Source organism: Capra hircus, chromosome 22, assembly GCF_001704415.2.
Source record: "Capra hircus breed San Clemente chromosome 22, ASM170441v1, whole genome shotgun sequence".
NCBI lineage: Eukaryota > Metazoa > Chordata > Mammalia > Artiodactyla > Bovidae > Capra > Capra hircus.
This window is the reverse complement of record NC_030829.1, coordinates 51,514,462-51,536,265: the sequence shown is the minus strand read 5'-3', so window position 1 is coordinate 51,536,265 and position 21,804 is coordinate 51,514,462. Positions and strand designations below refer to the sequence as shown.

Genomic DNA, 21,804 nt, shown 5'->3' with positions numbered 1-21,804 from the left:
TCTACAGAAGGCTACAGAGGTGGCACCAAGAACTAAAACAAGAGGCGCCGTACGATCTGGCAATCCCACTCTTAGGCAACCTCCAGAGAAAACCATCCATGCAAGGCCTGTGCACTCCAACGCTCTCTGCAGCACTGTCCACAACAGTCCGAGCAAGCAAGCATCCAGAATGTCCATCCACACCCCAACGGATGCGGAAGGCGTGCTGCGCACGTACAGTCGACCATTCAGTTCAGCTCAGTCGCTCAGTCGTGTCCGACTCTTTGGAACCCCATGAATCGCAGCACGCCAGGCCTCCCTGTCCATCACCAACTCCCAGAGTTCACTCAGACGTCCATCGAGTCAGTGATGCCATCCAGCCACCTCATCCTCTGTCATAAAAACAATGAAAGCAATCTGTGGCAAACTGGATGGATGTGAAGATCACATTTAAGTCAGACAAGGAAAGACATATCCTTTGATATCACTGATAGAAGAGATTGAAAAATGGATACAAATGGACTAGTTCCCAAACAGAAATAAGACTCACTGACTCAGGAAACAAATTTAGACTTACTAAAGGGAAGGAGGGCAAGGGGTAATACAAATGAAAAGGCCTTGATTAAAAGATACCCAGAAATACATCTTATATATGTAAATATATATACATAGTCTATCTGTATGATATGTAAATATAGTATAAAAGATAAGTGACAACCAGATCAATACCTGGAAATCTTAACACTCTGTAATAACCTATATGAAAGCAGAATCTGAAAAACAATAGATGTATGTGTGATTTTAACCGGATCATATTTCTGTATGTCTCATACACATATAACACTGTAAACCAACTCTAACAGAAAACAGAAATTCCTTTAAAAGAAAATAAATAGAAACGCATGCCTACTCTATTCCCCTCAGGCCTCAGTGACCGGGGCTGCTGTCACATCCTCAGAGTCTGAGCAGCCTTGGGTCCCAGGGCTGGAGTGTTGTGGGGCTGAGGGAGCCGGGGTGTATGTAGCAGCCAGTGAGCCCCCCAAGATACTGGACTGCCTGGTCCTGTCTTCATGGGACTCCAAACTCCAGCTCCAGGCCGGCCCTCCCACAGCTACTGCAAGCCTACAGCACCCCAAAACTGGTGGACACTCTGGACTTGGAAGAGCTGTGAAAAGTCACCCTTTTTTTTCCATCGCTCGTTGCGGGTTTCCCACTCTAAGCCTGCTTCCTTGGAGTCCCTCTGCCGACCTACGGCAGCTCCCTCCAGTAAAACACCTTTCTGGGGTTAAGATGTGGCTGGAGGATCAAGAGTAAGGGAAAGAAGTAGTGCGACAAAAGCCCTTGGGTGTTTCGAGCAGTTTGCTTCTCATTTACAAGCCAGAAATGCTATTTCCTTCACTAAACCTCTGATCGCCCCAGAGACAAGAGGTTGAAAAAGTGCTGCCGTCTTGTGGTCGTTTCGGGTAACAACAGCCTTAAACCGGTGCTTAAAAACACTTCACATTCTCAAGGTCAGCTGCGTTCTACATAACCCCTATGCTTAAGTAAACGACATGCGGTGGATCATCGCAAAAGAATTCAGCTCAGCGATCAGTTTCAAAAATCAGTTTTAACATTTCCATACCTAAGGCGCTGCTTTTTAAAAACAATTATAACAAAAATATTTACCAATTGGTTAAGCCACTAGCTCTACTTTTTGGCACCTCAAGACATCTAAAATGCCTAGATGTTGCAAAGTAAAGGATGAACCTTGTCCAAAATAAACATAGGCACCTTAAAAAAATAAACATACAGACAGACAGTTATAACCTAAACTGTCTTCTAGATGTCAGCCAAGCCCCTGTCCCCTCACCCTTCCTCATATCCCTCCTCCAGCATTTCAGGGATCAAGTATCCGACCGCATGAGACCCAGAAGGACAGGTCAAATGGTAAACTGCTTGTGATTATGAATGGGTTGTTTTTTTTTTTTTTAATTTTTTTTTTTTTGAATGGGTTGTTTTTTGCTTCATACGTTTTTTGGTTTGCTTTTATGGACATGTTAACTTTTTTTTAAAAATATTATTTTAAAGACTTTAAAAAGCCAACTTTAAGAGGCAAATTTCATGCATCCTTAAAATGGAAAAATGTACATGACAAGATATTCACACTCCTAATTCTTAGAGAAATGCAAAGCAGAACGACAATGAGGTATCATCTGACAGCAGTCAGCACAAAGTCTACAAACTATACATGCTGGAGAAGCCTTGGAGAAAGAGGAACCCTCCTACGCTGCTGCTGGGAATGTAAGTTGCTAACAGCCTCTATACAGAAGGCTCAAAGGTGGATTCAAGAACTCAAACAAGAGTGACCAAACTGTCTGGAAATCCTCCTCGTAGGCATATATCCAGAGAAAACCATCCCTCAAAAGGACACGTGTACCCCAGCGTTCACGGTGGCACTATTTACAATAGCCAAAATATGCAAGCATCCAAAATGTCCATCTACTCACAAAAATGGAACAGAAGGTCTGCTACATACAAACAATGGACTATAACTCAGCCATAAAAATAAAACAAAATCATGCCATCTGCGGCAACACGCACGGATGCGGAAGTGATCACACCAAGTCTGACAGGGGCAAATATCCATTGATGTCACTGACGGGTGAAACTGAAATATGGCTACAAATGAACTCATTTACCAAACAGAAATAGACTCATCAGCTTCAGAAACAAATTTAGACTCCCCAAAGGGAATTGGGGGAAATATAAATGAAAAGTTCGGAATTAAAGCATACACGGAAATATATCATCTGTGTATATATATATATATATAAAATTCTAGTTATATGAAGTATTAGTTGCTCAGTCGTGTTCGACTATTTGCAATCTCTTGGGATGTAGCCCACCAGGCTCCTCTATCCCTAGCTTTCTCCAGGCAAGAATACTGGAGTGTGTAGCCAATCCCTTCTCTAGGGGATTTTCCTGACCTAGGAACTGAACCCAGGTCTCCTGCATTGGAGGCAGATTCTTTACCGTCTGAGCCACCTGGGAAGCCCCCTAGTTATATAAACATATCTTTATATATGATACATATATATAATATCTATGTAAAAACATTAAGCGACAAGGACCGACTGCATTGTATATGGAAATCTCAACACTCTGTAATGACCTATATGAAAACAGAATCCGAAAAAGAATCGACGTATGTATACTCATAACTAGATCATGTTCCATATCTCTCAAACACACACACATTGTAAAGCAACTCTACTCTAATAGAAAACAGAAATTGCTTTAAAAGAAAATAAATGGAAACAAATGCCTAGGTCATCTCCCTCAGGACACAGTGACCCGGGCTGCTGTCACATCCTCACATGAGCAGGCTAGGGTCCCAGGGCTGGGCTGTTGGGGGGCTGAGGGAGCCGGCGTGTATGTGGCAGCCAGCGAGCCCCCCAGTGATACTGAAGTGCCTGGTTCTGTCTTCATGGGACCCCAAACTCCAGATCTGGTCTGGCACTCCACAGCTACCGCACCAAACCGGGGGAACAGAGTGGGCTTGAAGAGCTGTGAAAAGTTACCCTTTTCATCCATCCCTGGGATTCTCAGCCTGTCTCCTTCCTTGTAGTCCCTTCACCCAACTATGGCAGCACCCCCAGCAAAGCATCTTTCTGGGGTTAAAATTTGCCTGGTGGATCAAGGGTAAGGAAAGGAAATGTTGCTGCTAAGTCGCTTCAGTTGTGTCCGACTCTGTGCGACCCCATAGACAGCAGCCCACCAGGCTCCGCCGTCCCTGGGATTCTCCAGGCAAGAACACTGGAGTGGGTTGCCATTTCCTTCTCCAATGCATGAAAGCGAAAAGTGAAAGTGAAGTCACTGAGTTGTGTCCAACTCTCAGAGACCCCATGGACTGCAGCCCACCAGGCTCCTCCGTCCATGGGATTTTCCAGGCAAGAGTACTGGAGTGGGGTGCCATTGCCTTCTCCGAAGGAAAGGAAATAGTGAGATACAAATCCTTGGTCGTTTCTTTAGCAAGCTGCACTCTGATTTAACAAGCCAGGAATCCAATCTCTTTCACTAAGGCTCTCTCTGATTGCCCCAGGGACCTTTGCAGGGCCTGAAGAAATGCTGCCATCTTTTGGCCATTTCTCGTAACGACAGCTTGATAACTGGTCCTTAAAAATCACTCAATACTCTCAAGGCCTGAGGGGCTCAAAATGACCCCCATGCTTGAGAAATACCTGCGGTGGTAATAGTGAGAGAATTCTAGGACAGTGATGACTTTCAAAGCCAATTTCAAGAAGTACATTTTAGCATCCTGAAAAAATAAAAACAAACATGAGAATTCTTCTTCACCATTTCTAATATTTAAGAATTGCAAATCAATGAGGAGGTATCATCTGAGAGCAGTCAGCATAAAGTCTAAAATCAATAAACGCTGGAGAGTCCCTGGAGGAAAGGGAACCTTACCACATTGCTGCTGGGGAAAGTAAAGTGCTAACAGCCACTTGCCAGGGTCCAGCCCCGGTGGATCCAGGGAATTCGAAGGGGGGACGGCGTTGGCGAGGAAAGACTTGTTTATTTATTGATTGATAAAAGGTTAGATTAAGAAACAACAGTGTAGTAGGAAAATTAAGTAGAGGAAGCTGAATAGCTTGGATTACATAGTAGACCAATAAAATTCCAGACAAGGAATTTGCACCATCTACGTTGGGCCACCGGCCCTCGCTTGAATATCTAAGGGTGCCTCGCCTTGGGCTCCCTTTTGCACGGGTCTTAACAGCCAAGGGAAGTAAGTAGACTTGGCGAGCCTCCGAGCCCCAGATGGAAACTGAGCCTGAAATTAAAGAGCAGAGGGAGGGAAAGGGAGAGAAGAAGAGAGAGAGAGAGAGAGAGAGACACACACACACACACACACACACACACACACACACACACACACACACACACGAGGGAAACCAGTCCAGCAACTGGCTCCGTCCTCTATTGTTCAGAAGGCCTTATATACCTTTTAGATTGTATATAGAGATCAATGGGTAATACAAAATTATGCAGTGTTAGCAGCCCAGACTCTTATCAAAACCAGGCTTTTCTCTCTGCATACCTAATTGTATACACAAGTCTTAGGTAATTTACATCATCTTCTGGCCAAAAACGGCCAATTAACATTTTACAGCCTTTTTTCTGATAAGGGTTTGTCAACCAGAAGACTTATTTGTGTTGATCTTCCCAAGGTCTGGTGCCTCTCTCAGAAAGCACTAAATAAAGTTACATTCTTACACAGCAAAGATACAGCAACTTATAACAAGTAGAGGGAGTACAGTGATTTACAGCAAAAGAGAAGCAATTAACTCAAAAGTCTAGTGTTGCTAACATCAAAACTACTATGTATCTTTTTCTACATCCTGCTTACATTGAGTAACATCCTCCCAGGTGCCTAAAAGATAAAGAATATGGAGATCTGGCAGCAGTCATTGAGTCAACAGTGAAAACCCTCTACCAATATAATTTTTAACTCTTTCGAAAAGGCTCTGTATCTTTAAGATGCTTTCAAGCTTTGTGCCTCTCGAGGTTGGGGGCTGCAAGCAATTCACAAGCTGTAAGAGGTCTGGGGAACCTGTTAGGCAAGCTAGAGAGCAATCAGAAGGGGTTTAACTGAAACATCCCTTTCAAATGCAGAAGACTAAAGCCCTGAATTGACTTTTTTCCAGAGAATATCAGAAGTGTGGAAAAGCAGGCAGATTCTTATTTTTGGGGGGGTGGATGCTCAGGAAATTCCAGGGGGAAAACCTGAGGTCTGATTAGCCTTGCCATCAGAGCTCTTGCCGCATGACCTTGTCACGGGTGGAATTCCTCACGCTGGCTCCCGGCAGCCACTATAAAAAGGCAACAACAACAACAAAAGGCAACAGATGTGGCTTCAAGGACTAAAACAAGAGTGGTGATGACCTGGCACTCCAGCTCCTAGGCAAAAACATCCAGAGAAAATCATCCTTCAGAAAGACAGGTGCACCCCACTTTTCACCGGGGTATTGTTTACAGCCAAGGCGTGCAAATTCCAAAATGCCCATCCACACAGCAACGGATACAGAAGGCGTGCTACGCACACACAATGTATGTAGCAATACATACATAAAGAAGAAGGGATCTGTGACAACCTATTTGGATCGGGAGATGATCACACTCAGTCAGACTGAGAAATGCAAATATCCTGTGAAATGGCATAGAGGTGAAACAGAATAATGGATACAAATGAACTAATTTACAAAACAGAAACTGAATCCCTGACTTGGAAAACAAATTTAGATCCACCAAAGGGAAAGTTGAGGCAGGAGGACATATAAATGAACAGGTTGAGATTAAAACATACACAGTAACATATCGTGTATCTGTATATATATATATATATATATATATATATATATACATATTATATCTATATAAACATATTTTTATATATAAGATACTGAGGGCTTCCCAGGTGGCACTGGTGGTAAAGAACCTGCCTGCCAATGCAGGAGACAGATGCAGGTTCCATCCTGGGTTGGGAAGACCCCCTGGAGGAAGGCATGGCAGCTCACTCCAGCATTCCTGCCTGGAGAATCCCATGGACAGAGGAGCCTAGCGGGCTACCGTCCATAGGGTGGTAGAGTTGGACATGACTGAAGGGATTTAGCATGCACACATATGTGTACTACCTATGTATAAAAGATAAGCCACAAGGACCGACTGGTCAGCACATGGAAATCTCAACATTATGTAATGACCTGTGTGAAAACAGAAGGTGAAAGAGAATCTATATATGTGTATATGAATAGCTGGATCATGTTGCTGTAAATCTCAAACACACACAACATTGTTAAGCATTTCTACTCTAACAGAAAATGGAAATTCCTTTAAAAGAAAATGAATAGAAACACGTGCCTGCTCTGTTCCCCTCAGGCCTCAGTGACCGGGGCTGCTGTCACATCCTTGCAGCCTGAGCAGGTTTGGGTCCCAGGGCTGGAGTGTCATGGGGCTGAGGGAGCTGGGACATGTGGCAGCCAGTGAGCCCCCCATGATACTCCAGTGCCTGGTCCTGTTCCCACGGCACCCCAGACTGCAGATGCAATCCAACCCTCCCACACCCACTGCAAGCCCACAGCACCCCAAAACTGGTGGACACTCTGGGCTTGAAGAGCTGTGAAAAGTGACCTTTTTTGGACATCTTTTAGTGGTGGGATTCCTGCTTTCAGCCTCCTTTTTGGCGTCCCTCCGCCAAGTTATGGCAGCACCCCCAGCAAAGCACCTTTCTGGAGTTAAGGTTTGGCTGGTGGGTGAAGCTTAAGAAAGAAGTAGTGAGATACTCTTGCCTGGAAAATCCCATGGACGGAGGAGCCTAGTGGGCTGCAGTCCATGGGGTTGCGAAGAGTTGGATACGACTGAGCGACTTCACTTTTCACTTTCATGCACTGGAGAAGGAAATGGCAACCCACTCCAGTGTCCTTGCCTGGAGAATCCCAGGGACGGCGGAGCCTGGTGGGCTGCCATCTATGGGGTCGCACAGAGTCGGACACGACAGAAGCGACTTATTAGCAGCAGCAGCAGTGAGATACAAGCCCTTGGGTGTTTCTTCTAGCAATTTGCACGCTAATTTACAACCTAGGAACCCGACTCTCATTCACTAAGGCTTTGATTGCCCCAGGGACCAGAACAGGGCCTGAAGAAATGTTGCCATCTTGTGGCCATTTCTGGTAACGACAACTTGAAAATCAGTACTTCAAGGGATAAATTCACTCGGTTTATTCTACCCACCGTGACCCCATGGACTGTAGCCCACCAAGCTCCTCTGTCCATGGAATTCTCCAGTCAAGAATACTGGAGTAGGTAGCCATTCTCTTCTCCCTGGGATCTTCCCTACCCAGGGATTGAACCCTGGTCTGATGCACTGCAGGCAGATTCTTTACCATCTGAGCCAAGGACAACTTGAAAACCAGTGCTTAAGGACAGTTAGTATTCACATGGCCTTGGGAGCACTCCGTGAGCCCTATGCTTGAGAAAGCCTGAAGGAGGTAATAGTAAGAGAATTCCAATCAGAGATGACTTTCAAAAGCCAATTTCAAGTTAATTTTAGCATCCTTAAAAAGTAATAAAACACATGAGAAGGCCTTCACCATTCCTAATCCTTAAATAAACGCAAAGCAAAATGACAATCAGGTTATCATCTGACAGCAGTCAGCACAAAGTCTACAAATAATAAATGCTGGAGAGGCCATGGGGAAAAGGGAACCCTTCCTATGCTGCCGATGGGAATGTAGATTGCTAACAGCCGTTATAAAAAATGCTACAGAGGTGGCATCCAGAACTAAAACATCAACGACCATACCATCCAGTAATCCCACTCTTAAGCGTACATTCAGAGAAACCCATCTTTCAAAAAGATACGTGCACCCCAACGTCCACTGAGACACTATTTACAACAGCCAAGGCATGCAAGCACCCAAAATGTTCATCCATTCGCCAACGGATAAAGAAGGTGGGCTACACACATACAGATGGACGATTACTCAGCCACGAAAAAGATATCATGCCACCCGGGCAACCTGGATGGAGCTGGAGATGATCACTCTAAATAAGCCAGACTGAAAAAGGAAAATATCCCATGAATGATGTCAAAGTGAAATGGAATAAAGGATTCGAATGAACTAGTTTACCAAATAGAAACAGACTCTCTACTCAGAATAGAGACTTAAGGGGAAAGCTTGGGTGGAGGGATAAAAGTAGACTGGGATTAATATACACACACTACTATATATAAGAGAGATAACCAACAATGACCTTCTGTATATTTCAGGAACCTCTACTCAATGTTCTGATAAGCTATAAGTGAAAAAAAATCTGAAATAGTCCGTCTAGTCAAGGCTATGATTTTTCCAGTAGTCATGTATGGATGTGAGAGTCGGACTGTGAAGAAGGCTGAGCACCGAAGACTTGATGCTTTTGAACTGTGGTGTTGGAGAAGACTCTTGAGAGTCCCTTGGACTGCAAGGAGATCCAACCAGTCCATTCTGAAGGAGATCAACCCTGGGATTTCTTTGGAAGGAATGATGCTAAAGCTGAGACTCCAGTACTTTGGCCACCTCATGGGAAGAGTTGACTCATTGGAAAAGACCCTGATGCTGGGAGGGATTGGGGGCAGGAGGAGAAGGGGACGACCGAGGATGAGATGGCTGGATGGCATCCCTGACTCGAGGGACGTGAGTCTGAGTGAACTCCAGGAGTTGGTGATGGACAGGGAGGCCTGGCGTGCTGCGACTCATGGGGTCGGAAAGAGTCGGACACGACTGAGCGACTGAACTGAACTGACCTATATATGTAATCAGTCCTTTACTATGTACCTGAAACTAGCAGGGAACTGTATATCAACTATACCGCAATAAAAATTTAACATTAAGTATGTAAGTAAATAATAAGTCAGCTTACAAACAAACTTGTTTGCACAGCAAAGGCATCCATAAATACACTATAGACAATCTATGGTATACGGAAAGTATTTGCAAAAACTGTAACCTACGAAGTATTAATTTCCAAAATATACATAGATCTTATACAACTCAACATCAGAAAAGGAATGCAATCAAAAAATGGGCAGAAGACCTAAATAGATATTTCACCAAGGAAGACATCCAGATTATCAACAGGCACATGAAAAGACGGCCAGTATTGCTAGTAATTCAGTTCAGTTCAGTCGCTCAGTCGTGTCTGACTCTTTGCAACCCCATAAACTGCAGCACACCAGGCCTCCCTGTCCATCACCAGCTCCGAGTTTACCCAAACTCATGTCCATCGAGTCCGTGATGCCATCCAGCCATCTCATCCTCGGTCGTCCCCTTCTCCTCCTGCCCCCAATCCCTCCCAGCATCAGGGTCTTTTCCAATGAGTCAACTCTTCACATGAGGTGGCCAAAGTATTGGAGTTTCAGCTTCAGCATCAGTCCTTCCAATGAACACCCAGCACTGATCTCCTTTAGAATGGATTGGTTGGATCTCCTTGCAGTCCAAGGGACTCTCAAGAGTCTTCTCCAACACTACAGTTCAAAAGCATTAATTCTTCGGCGCTCAGCTTTCTTCACAGTCCAACTCTCACATTCATATATGACAACTGGAAAAACCACAGCCTTGACTAGATGGACCTTTGCTGGCAAAGTAATGTCTCTGCTTTTGAATATGCTATCTAGGTTGGTCAGAATTTTTCTTCCAAGGAGTAAGTGTCTTTTAATTTCATGGCTGTAGTCACCATCTGCAGTGATTTTGGAGCCCAAAAATATAAAGTCTGACACTGTTTCCACTGTTTCCCCATCTATTTCCCATGAAGTGATGGGACCGGATGCCATGATTTTCGTTTTCTAAATGTTGAGCTTTAAGCCAACTTTTTCGCTCTCCTCTTTCACTTTCATCAAGAGGCTTTTTAGTTCCTCTTCACTTTCTGCCATAAGGGTGGTTTCATCTCCATATCCGAGGTTATTGATTTTTCTCCTGGCAATCTTGATTCCAGCCTGTGCTTCTTCAAGCCCAGCATTTCTCATGATGTACTCTGCATAGAAGTTAAATAAGCAGCGTGACAATATACAGCCTTGACGTACTCCTTTTCCTATTTGGACCAGTCTGTTGTTCCATGTCTGAGATATGCAAATCAAAACAACTGAAGTATCACTTCACATTGGTCAGAATGACCAACATCAAAAAGTCTATCAACAATAAAGACACATGTACAGCACTATTTACAATAGCTAGAACATGGAAGCAACCTAGATGTGCATCGAGAGATGAATGGATAAAGAAGTTGTGGTACATATACACATGGAATATTACTCAGGCATTAAAAGGAACACATTTGAGTCAGTTCTGATGAGGTGGATGAACCTAGAACCTATTAAACAGAGTGAAGTGAGTCAGAAAGAAAAAGATAAATACAGTATTCTAACACATATATATGGAATCTAGAAAAATGGTACTGAAGAATTTATTTACAGGGCAACAATGGAGAAGCAGACACCGTAGACTTATGGACATGGGGAGAGGGGAGGAGAGGGTGAGATGTATGCAAAGAGTAACATGGAAACTTACATTACCATGTGTAAAATAGATAGCCAACGGGAATTTGCTGTATGGCTCGGGAAACTCAAACAGGGGCTCTGTATCAACCTAGAGGGGTGGGATGGGGAGGCAGATGGGAGGGAGTTTCAAAAGGGAGGGGATATATGAATACCTATGGCTGATTCGTGTTGAGGTTTGACAGAAAACAACAAATTCTGTAAAGCAACTATCCTTCAATAAAAAATAATTTTTAAAAAGTCTATCAACAATAAATGCTAGAGAGGTAATGAGGAAATGGGAACATACCCATATCATGGGTGGAAATAGAAACTGGCGCAGTCACTACAGAGAATGTTATAGAGGTTGATCAAAAAATAAAAAATAGAGTTATCATTGGTCCATCAATCACACTCCTGGACATTGATCCAGAAAAAATGAAAAATCTAATTCTAAAAGATACACTCACAGCCAATGTTCATATGTTCATAACAGCACAATTTGCAAGAACCAGCAACGTAAATGTTCCCAAACAGATGCATGTATACAGAAAATGTGGTGTGTGCATATATGTATGTATATACACACACATACACACGGGCTTCCCTGGTAGCTCAGCTGGTAAAGAATCCGCCTGCAATGCAGGAGACCCCGGTTCAATTCCTGGGTCAGGAAGATCTGCCGGAGAAGGAATAGGCTATCCATTCCGGTATTCTTGGGCTTTCCTGTGGCTCAGCTGGTAAAGAATCTGCCTGCAATGCAGGAGATGTGATTTGAACTTTGGGTTGAGAAGATCCCCTGGAGAAGGGAACAGCTACCCACTCTAGTATTCTGGCCTGGAGAATTCCATGGACTGTATATAGTCCATGGGGTGGCAAAGAGTTGGACACGACTGAGTGACTTTCACTTTCACACATACACGCACACACTGGAGTATTACTCAGCCACGAAGGATAAAATAATGCCATTCCTAGCAACACGGATGGACCTTGAGATTATCATCCTGAGAGAAGTGAGTCAAAGACAAATACCATATGATATCACTTATATGAGGAATTGTTAAGTCATGGAAATGATCCTATTTGTAAAATCAAAACAGACTCATAGAAAACAAAGTTACGGTTACCCAAAGGGAAAGGAGGGAGGGATAAATTAAGACTTGGGGATTAAAAGATACATATTCCTCTATATAAAATAAAAAAGACTTCCTGTATAGCATGGGGAACTATATTCTGTATCTCATAAAAACCTATAATGGTAACGGTAATCTGAATATATATATACATATATATCAGTTTGCTGTACACATGAAACATTACAAATCAACTATACTTCAACAAAAGAAAGACATTACTCCTGGGTCTTCTAACTGGACAATTACTCCAACATTTAAAGTTGGTGCAAGTTTTTTTAATAAAGCAAGTCACTCCCTAGGCTCCTTAAGATGTCCGCAGTGATGAGAAACGAAGGTCTCTTGCATGATAACATGTTTGTGGGAAATGTAATATGTGAAGGTAAATGTGTTATCATCCTTTCATAATTTACGAGATAAAAAATACTTAACTGTAACGTGAGGGCACTTTTGCGATCTTGATCAGAAAACAATTAGGGAGGGACGGATCAACCTGAATGACAAGTGTCCTACACCAACACTGTGGCCGAGACTCAAGGGGAAATCCTTCAGTTGTGCCGGGTTTAGAACGGCCACTTGCAGCCATGGTGTTTGAATGGAGCCTTGGAAGTTCCTGCCTTACTGCATAGGTTTGGTGTTCTCTGTACCCTTTATTAGAACATTCTGTGAGGGCTGAGACGTCAGAGTGTTCAGTGTGCAGGGCGTGTTCCGTACTTACAGGCCTCCGGGTGTGCAGGTACACGGTTCTCTCCTCCCCACAGCCCTCGCCTACCTCGTTCCAGGCCTCCTGGAACCTGCAGAGGTCGGAGCCCCTGCCACAGACACGAGTCTGTCGCGACACCCAAGACGCCTTGACTCAGAAGACAATCCAGTGACCAGGAGCCCCAGAGAATATCGCAGGCTATAGGGGTTCGGGGAGTCTAGAAACTACCAAGGAAGGAACCCTAAGACCCACGCCGCCTGGAGTTCATGACATTGATGCCATCCTTTCCCAGTTCCTTTCAAAACAAACCAACAGGCACGGAGAAGTGTGAACACCCAGACTGCAGACAAGGCAGGTCTGCGTCAAGAGCCCATAGACCCCTCCACCTTGGGCTTCAGGGCCCCCCTCCCCAGCCCCATCCTGGGTGGGATCTCACTTCCTTCACATTAGCTTCGACCCCAGCAAACCCGGCCCAGGAGTCAAGGAAAGCCCAGCCCGCTCTGTATTCCAGAGCCTTCCATGGGCCCAGAGACTGCAGACCCCACCTCCCCCTGGTTCCTGCCAGGCACGGGCGCCACTGTCCAACAAAGGGAGGCTGGGCCGAGCCCACATCTCAGACACCAGACAGTGTGTTATCCTTTAATGAAGAACCGGGTGAGTGGGGCCCCCATTCTCCTGCAGGCCCCCCTGCAGCAGACACCCCTCACTCCCGGCAGCCTCGGTGGCAGGGTGGCCCTGAGGCAGCCAGCCCTGCTGAGGGGTGAGTTGGCGGTGGCCTCGAAAGGCATTCATCTCTCGGACCGAGGAACATGGCAGCAGCAACAAGGCCGGAGGCGGCTGACGAGGTCAGGGCTGATGGAGCAGAAGGGTGGGACGGGAAGTGGGGCCTCTCCTCCTTTCTCTCTGGATCTCCCTGGGACGGAGGCCAGCGCTCACAACAGTCCAGTCTCTCCAGGGGCTGGAGGCCCTTCTGGCCCAGCCCCGGAAGCCCTTAGTCCCCAGCTCCCTGCAGACTGACGTCACACAGGCAACAGCCCACAGGGCCGCCGGGCACGGGCGGCAGACCAGGCACTAGGCCGCCAGCCTCAAGGCCCCCAGCCTGCGAAGTGAGTCCAGCGGGGCCCGGGCCAGAGCCACCAGGAGCCCGGGAGGCACCTTCCACTAACTCTGCTGCTCAGGCACTACGGGATCTAAGAAGGCGGTCTCTCCCGCGCAGTCCCGGGGCTGTCCAGGCGGGGCTGGGGCACGGCCGGCCCGCGCTCTCGCAGAGCCTACAGATCTGTGACCTTGTTTTCCACAGCCGCCGCGATCTGCTGGAGCCGATAGCCCAGCTGCATCTTCTGAGCTGTGCCATCCTCCTCCAGGGCAGTGATGATCTGAAACGCAGAGACCAGCTCGACAGGGGGAGGCGGCCTCCTCAGCTGCTGCAGCAGTTGAGGGTAGGGGCCCGAGAAAACCTGTGGGCTGCCTCACTCACTTCCTCAGGGCCCGGCTGGAGAGAGGGAAGGGAAGACGACAGAAGAGTGGCTGTGGGGTTTTAAGGACTCCTGAGGTGGGCAATGGAGTGCCTGACTCAGGACCGGGCCCTCAGTGCCGAGGAGCATCACCTCCCCTGGCAAAATCTTTTTCAGTGGAGGCCAGCCTTGCCCACCATGCTGGTCTTCTCCCCACAAGGCCCGCTGGAAGCCCAGCTCCACCCATCCTGGCTCCACATCCACCAGCCAACAAGCCAATCTGAGTCCCCACGTGCCAGGTGTAGGGCAAGGAGCGGAGACCCGGGGATGTGACGACAGATACGATGCCTGGTGTCGTGGGCTCGTTGGAGGGGAGACAGCTACTGACCAAACACGGACGGTGCGGGGGCAGGGACAGGAGGGCTTGCTGGCCACGCCTCCATGGGGGGAGCGTGACACAGGCCCGTCTCTCCCACACAAGGCCACGGCACCTGGAAGTCACGCTTGCACCCCACGCCTTTGCTCACTGCCTGTCTCTCCTCGAGGCCTGGGCCAGGAGGCAGGTCCTTGTCTCTCAACAGCAATGGCCACATCCCTGGGGCCATGCAGACGTCCGGGCAAATGATTCCAGCGGGCACTCAGCAGGCGCTGCATCCGTCAACAGACTGATGGACGCTCTGATCCTGAGGCCTAGCCCAGAATCCCCCCAAAGCCCCCTCACTGGCTCCATCATGCCCTCACCTGCCCCAGACCCTACATCTGGACCCTCTTCTCTGTCTGTACCTGCAGCCCAGCCAGGCCCATGCCCACAGAGATGGCCTACACTGCACACGGCCACGTGAGGCCTCAGGTAGGGGTCTGAGCGAGAACAAGTCCATCAGTTCTGGTCTCTGTCATGTCCAACTTTTTGCAACCCCATGGACTGTAGCCCGCCAGGCTCCTCTGTCCATGGGATTCTCCAGCAAGAATGCTGGAGCCATTTCCTTCTCCAAGGGATCTTCCCAACCCAGGGATCAAACCCAGGTCTCCTGCACTGCAGCCAGATTCTTTACTGTCTGAGTCACCAGGGAAGCCTGAACTAAGTGAGTGGTCCATCAGTTGGATTTTTCAACCTTGGAGGGTATGTGAACTCATTTTATAGTCATGGGGGAGTCAGGGAGAGGGAGTGACTCCATCAGCGCATGGCTGGGTCCAACGTGGCACCCAGCACGTCCTGCACACCATCTCCAGGCCCTACTGGACCCCCCGCCACCCCCGCCACCAGGCCCAGGAGCCCTGCCAAGGGCCCTGGATGGGGAGGGTGGTAGCAGGTAAGAGTCACGCCGATACCAGGAAGCGCACGGCAAGAACAAACACTGCCCGAGCCCACCACTCTGTGCCTGGGGAGACACGGAGCCAGCCACCCGCTCACGCCATTCTGACCACGCCCAGGTTCTGCTCACCTGGTCATAGTATTTGTTGATATACTTGTAGAGCTCATGCAGGGCCACTCGAGCCCCCAGGTCTCCGGAGTAGTTCTAGGAGGAGGAGAGACAAGAGGTTTTAGAGCTAAGGGGTGCTGCCGGCCCCTAGAGGAAGCCCAGGACCCCAGGGACGGGGAGTGGGGGAGAGGGCTCGGGAGGCAGAGGAAGGAACAGAGCCTGGTGTTGGGGAAGTGGAGCCCCTCTCTCGATGAGGGGCTGCCAGGCTCAGCTGGGCACAGGATAGAGCCAAAAAGGGCCTCCTGGGTGGAGAGAGCCCGGCTCTGCAGTTTCCCAGGCCCTGGGGTCTCCACTGGGGCCCTGCCTCTCTCCCTCTCCAGGCTCCAGCTGGGACCCTCTGTCACCCCAGGGGACTGCAGAGCCCAGCAGGATGGACACTGCTCACAGCCTGTGACCCAGCCCTGCTCTGCTCCGATCTCACTCGAGCCTGCCCCCTCAGGTCACACCCGGGCCCCTCCCTGGGGACCTCTCTGAGCCTCAGCCTCCTCTTCAGGATGATGGAGTCGAGGTCTCCTAACTTGTAGAGCTCTTCTACGAGTGCAGTGAGAGGGAATCGAAGCACCCCACCCGCAGCAACACGCCCAACTGTAGCTGCTATTTGTTCCGTGGTTGTGATCTTCATCATCTCGGTTTCAGATTTAACATCGTTCATAAGTTCCCCGGAGTGTGTGTTTGGGGGCTCTTTTAGGAGTAGGCAGAGGCAGGTCTACACTGCCCAGGAAGCAGAGCAGTAGGATGTGGACAGGCTGGGCCAGACGGTCCTGGGGTTCAATCCCCGCCTCCTCGCTGCCTGGGAACCGTGGTCACAAACCCTGAAGGGCTGCAAACATCTTAACACCCAGCTGAGTCCGGTCAGGTGGTAGCTGCCGGGACAAGACCCTGCTGCTCTCTGATGAGATGCTGGGAGCCCTGGTATTTTACAGAGGCAGCGGGAACACTCTTCGGAGGCCCCAGGACTTCCCTGTAAAGGAGCAGCGTGAAGCAGGCAGGACCCTGGGGGCAGAAGGCCTGTGCCCAACCCAAGGAGCAGAAGGAGGGCCGTACCCGAGACAGCTCGGCCAGGATGGAGTTCATTTCTTGATCACTGGCGGGGATGGTCTGTCTGATGTCTGCATAGTACCTACCAGAGATTATGGGTGCAAAAGTCACTAGGTAAACAAACCCTTCCTCGCCCCACCAGGCCCACCCTGGGGGCCTCCGCTGTAAACACCCACCCATCCATCCACCGGTTATCTTCCAGACCCAACTCCTTCCCCTCGTACCTTTCCACCATCCGTTTGTACCGGGGAATATCGCGGGCATACAGAAGTTTGTTGATGGGGGAGTCCTGGGTGCCAGCAGGCGAGCAGCAAAAGGAAGGATGAGGGCCTGTTAGGGTGACCCGCTGCCCCACCGTCCCCAGCACTGCTTCAGTTCTAAAACTCAGTCCTCAGCCTTCCCTGGTGGCTCAGTGGTAAGGACTCTGGCCTGCCAATGCAGGAGACGCGGGTTCCATCCCTGCTCCGGGAAGATGCCACAGGCCTCGGGGCAGCGAAGCCCCTGCGCCACCACTCCTGAGCCTGTGCTCGAGAGCCCAGGAGCCCCAGCTACTGAGATCATGTGCTGCAACTCTGAAGCCAGGCGCCCTAGAGCCCGTGCTCCACACCCAGAGAAGCCACCGCGATGAGAGGCCCCCACCCTGCACCCCACTCACTGCAACTAGGGAAAAGCCCGCACGGCGAGGAAGACCCAGCACAGCCGAAAACAAATAAATACAGTGAACACAAATCAAAAGAAAACTAAGTCCTGAATCACAGGAAACCTCCTCAGTCCCAGGCAAGCCGGATGGTTGGTCACCCCAGCTCCTTCCTTCCGTCACCCCTCCCCACTGTCCCACCTCCACCGTCATCACCTTGAACTTCTCCGCCTCTCTCTCCAAGGTCATCTCTCAGCTCCACGTGCCTCCACCCAGACCCGGCAGGGAACTGGCGAGCCGCGTGGAGCCCTAACACTGCTTCTCCACGTGCTGTCCATTCTCCACGGACTCATCTTAAAACTCAGGAAACTAACCCGGAAATTCAATTACATTGCCCCAGACCATCTCACTCGCGCATGGCTAAGCTGCGATTTGAAGCAGGTCTCTCTCCGATCAGGGCCCACAGTCTAACAGGACCAGACACATCCTCTACCACCGCACTGGGCTCCAGTCCCAGTCCTGTCCCAGTGGCTGCAGACAGCACTTCCGTTCTCGGGACCTGCTGCCTCATCCTACAGCTGCAGGGAGGGTGGGGCGAGACTGCACTGCCCGCCGAGAGCCAGGGTCTGAGACCAGATGCCTGCTTCTCAGCTGCTCTCCGCAGGGGTGCCCTCGGCATCCTGGTTTGCCCTATTCCTGACTCACCCAGGAAGCACCTGCAGTACTGCCAAGAAGCGGGGGCTGTGTGAAGATCAGACGTCAGAACCCGGACACCAGAGACCACACACCCTGGAGGCGACCCCTGGGTCCCAGTGTGGCCCTGTGGGTCTCAGCTCATCATGGGCAGAGTGATGGGAGTTCACAGACCAAAAAATGGCTCCCAACAGACAGCTCTATGGATTGGAGCCTTCCATCTCGTTTCTTCACACAGGGCTAGGCACAGAGCTCTCAGAGGTCCCAGGCCAACTGCGGCCCAGCAGACCAGGCTAAGTAGAGCCCGATCACAGGCCTGAGGAGCCACGAGGGTCCTCCCCGCTGGGTACCTGTGCAGTCCCAGTGGGGACCCGGTATCAGTCTCGGACTCTCTGGGTTCTGACCCCTGTGACAACTGACCTGCACCCTCTGTGCCACCAGGTCAGCTCCCCCTCCGTGTTTCCTGCTCCCCTATCTACACATCCCTGCTCGCCTGGCCCTCCCCGGACTCTCCCCCTTGTACTGCCCTGGCTGGTGGAAACCTCCTCTGCTGCCCTTGGAATCCAGCCCCCCAGGCAGCCTGGAGATGCTCGGCATTTACAGAATCCACGTCTCTGCCTAGAGACCGCCTGGCGGCCCCTCCTCCAAGTCTAAGCTCACAACAGCCAGAGGCCCAGGGGTCAGAAGACACCCCTCCCTTTTCCTCATCCCCCACATCCAACCCACAGCTCCTGCCTGCCCTGTACCCTCTTGTTCCAGCTTGAACACGGCCACTGCTCGTCCCAGGGACAGCACAGCTTCTGCTCTGGACACCAGGCTCCAGTCTATCCACTGGAGACCACCAGGGGTCTGACCCCCCACCCCTGTCCCCAGGCCCTCAGTGGCTCCCCATCACCCTCAGGGTGAGCCCTTGCCAAGTGGCCCTGGCCTCCTGCCACACTCACCAGCACCTGCTGCCTTGTCTTGACGTTGCGAATCGGCACATGTGGCCCCGGCCCTTTTTACGTCACAAGGCTGGGGCACGGCCACCTCCCAGGGAGCCCAGGGACAAAGCCCGGCCCGGGGCCGAGGTCAAAGGCCACCCATATCCTCCTCCCTGACATCCTCCAGAAAGCCGGGAATTTCCGAGTGCACACAGCACAGTCCACCCCTGGCCAGGCCGCCCCACCCACCCCCCACACCCTCCCGGCCCACCCCAACTGGCTCACCCGGCCCAACTTGTGGTCAGCCAGGGTGCAGGCGTCCATGAAGGTCTGGGCGATGACCAGGAGCACCGCATCCATATTATCGGATGTCTGCACGTCAAACACGAACTGCGGGTTTTTGATTATGTTGATCCAGAACCTCAGGGGCAAGCTGCAAGGGGTGGGATGGAGGGATGGGAGTGGCCGATGAGCAGCATGCGGGAGGCAGGCGGGGCCCCATACTGAGCAGGCCCACCCGGCCCGCCCCTCCCCCACCTGTTGGTCTTCCAGATGTGGACGGTGTCCTGGTCCGAGATGCCATGCTGCTGGGCCTGCTCGTCCAGCAGGTCGAAGAAGTACTTTATGGCGAGTGGCACCGGGCGGCTGGTGCTGAGAATCACCTGGAACAGGTCATCCACGAACTTCTGCAGGGTCCCCTGTGGGAGTGGTGGGCGGGTGCACAGGAGGTGTGGTCAGCAGGGGACCTCGGCCCAGCCCGGCCTCAGCCGCCTCGTGACACCACGTGAGCCCTGCACGCCCCACCCCCATCCCACTGCCTGTCCCATCCCTGCCCGAGTGCCACCTTCATGGATAGCAGCCGTGTCAGGTAGATCTCCGGGATGGCCTTGGCCCGTTCCCGCTCCCCGCCCCGAAGGCTGCCCCTCCGAGGCCTGGGCGGCTCCGGCTCCTCGCTGGGCTTCACCAGGTGCCAGGGCCGGATGCCCCCCTCGTCCACATCCTCCAGCATCGGGGTCCCTGTGCCGAGACCTTACAGCTTGTCACCCCTTGTCAGTGCCCGCTGCCCTAGGCCCCCGGGGTCCTGCCAACACCCAGCAGTGTGGGGGCCCCAGCCCCGCCCCAGGTGGAAGGGAAGCCCACCCTGAGATCCAGAGGACCTTCTCCCATCACTGGACACCGGGCAAACCCAGGGCAGAGGACTGTGATGGGGGGAGGGGGGGCAGGGGGATAGGTACTCACTCTCTCCTGGCACGTAATCCTGGCTTTCCCGGAGGACGTGCTTGGTGAGGCAGGGCACGAGGGCCACAGTTGCTCCGTCAGGGACCTGCTGACCACGGTCGGTGACCCCTCTGCCAGCCCGCCCCCCGCGCCCCCCGCCCCACTCAGCTCCCGCCCCTCCCACCTTATAATGCTGCAAAGTGTTCAGGCGCCGCCACAGACCCTGGATCTCAGATGTCACATCCTCGTCAGAAAGAATGAGATGCCCGGCCACCCCAGACCGCCACTCTGCAGGGACAAGGCAGGCTCAGTCCAGCGCTCTCAGGACACCCTTCCTGCATCGGGGGCTGTCCCCTCTTCCCAGAGGCACTGGCCCCTCCGTGAGGAGCAACCTCATCCAACTTCTTGGAAGAGCAGAAACAGGAGCCCCTACCAGGCACTAGGTCATCCCTGCAGAGATGCTGCAGAGTCCACCCGTCTCCCCCTGCCCCTTGGTGATAAGATGACCCTGCAGAGCTGGTCTAGGGTCAGCCCTAGCCTCGGGGTACCCAGACCACCCTTCCCCTCCACCCTCACCGACATCCAGGGTGCGGGGATCTGGCCGCTGGGCAAGGGGCACTCCTTTATAAAGCTGATCCAGCATTTTCTCCTTGGCCTGGGAGATGGTGTCACAGTCCAGGACCTTCACGGGCACACCCTGGGCTTCTCCCGCTCCATGCCCCACAGCCAGCAGCGCATTCAAGGTCTGTACACGACACGTGGGGGCAGTCAGGGCTCACGGCACACACGGGACAACCAAGATGTCAAGGCCAAGCACGGGGACAACCCGTGAAGAAGCCACTGCCTCTGACCTCCAGGCACCACACAGTCACCCACTCATGTCTCTTCACCTGCCTGCCTCCCCACGGACGGCGGCGCCCTCCACCCCATGCCCAGTGCACTAGTGGCTGTTGTGTGAATGGCAGAAAAAAAATGGGAGAGCACGAGGCCCTCTGCACTCAGATCCCCAGGCTCCTTGGCTCAGCCGGTCAGGCCAAGGAAGCTAAGAAAACCTAAGAAAACCTGCGTAAGAAGTGGAGTCCCTGCAGCTGGCCAGAGGAGCAGGTAGGAGGAGTCTGAGCGGGATTTTCCCCAAAAGAACTCCACGCAGGGCACCGAGGGGAAAGCAAACCCAGAGAGAAAGGATGTGCAGGTCTGCCGGGGTGACTCCCAGCCAGGTGGGCTCAACCGCACCCCTGGATAAGACATGGGTCAGGCAGACACTCAGGCCCCGACACAGCAAGGACCTGGGCTGGCTGCTCCCTAGACCCTGGCTGTGGGTACCCTGACTCCATTCCAAACCTGGGGAACCTCTGAGCCTCGGATCTTCAAGGTCTGGCCCTCAAGCCTCTATCCTGTCCCGCCAGCCAGAAGTTAGGCTGGCTCCAATCAGATGCAGAGAATCACACGTGATCACCTGCTCACCCTCATGGAGACTGACTCACCAGCAGGC

General features: G+C 51.1%; 1 protein-coding gene across 7 annotated transcripts in view; it reads right to left on the bottom strand.

Moving 5' to 3' along the window:
* The window catches only part of PLXNB1 (plexin B1), a 30,035-nt gene continuing 21,712 nt past the window's right edge, over positions 13,482–21,804 (bottom strand). For 6 of the 7 annotated variants that reach the window (XM_018067245.1, XM_018067250.1, XM_018067248.1 and 3 more), the window contains 10 exons: positions 20,889–21,057; positions 20,497–20,600; positions 20,334–20,418; positions 19,939–20,123; positions 19,632–19,792; positions 19,380–19,527; positions 17,066–17,130; positions 16,848–16,923; positions 15,765–15,839; positions 13,482–14,244 (listed from right to left, as the gene is read on the bottom strand). In XM_018067245.1, coding sequence (XP_017922734.1) covers positions 14,140–14,244; positions 15,765–15,839; positions 16,848–16,923; positions 17,066–17,130; positions 19,380–19,527; positions 19,632–19,792; positions 19,939–20,123; positions 20,334–20,418; positions 20,497–20,600; positions 20,889–21,057 — 1,173 coding nt within the window. In that variant the 3' untranslated portion in view covers positions 13,482–14,139. The remainder of the gene's footprint in view (positions 14,245–15,764; positions 15,840–16,847; positions 16,924–17,065; positions 17,131–19,379; positions 19,528–19,631; positions 19,793–19,938; positions 20,124–20,333; positions 20,419–20,496; positions 20,601–20,888; positions 21,058–21,804) is intronic. The other variant, XM_018038199.1, reaches the window with a different exon arrangement.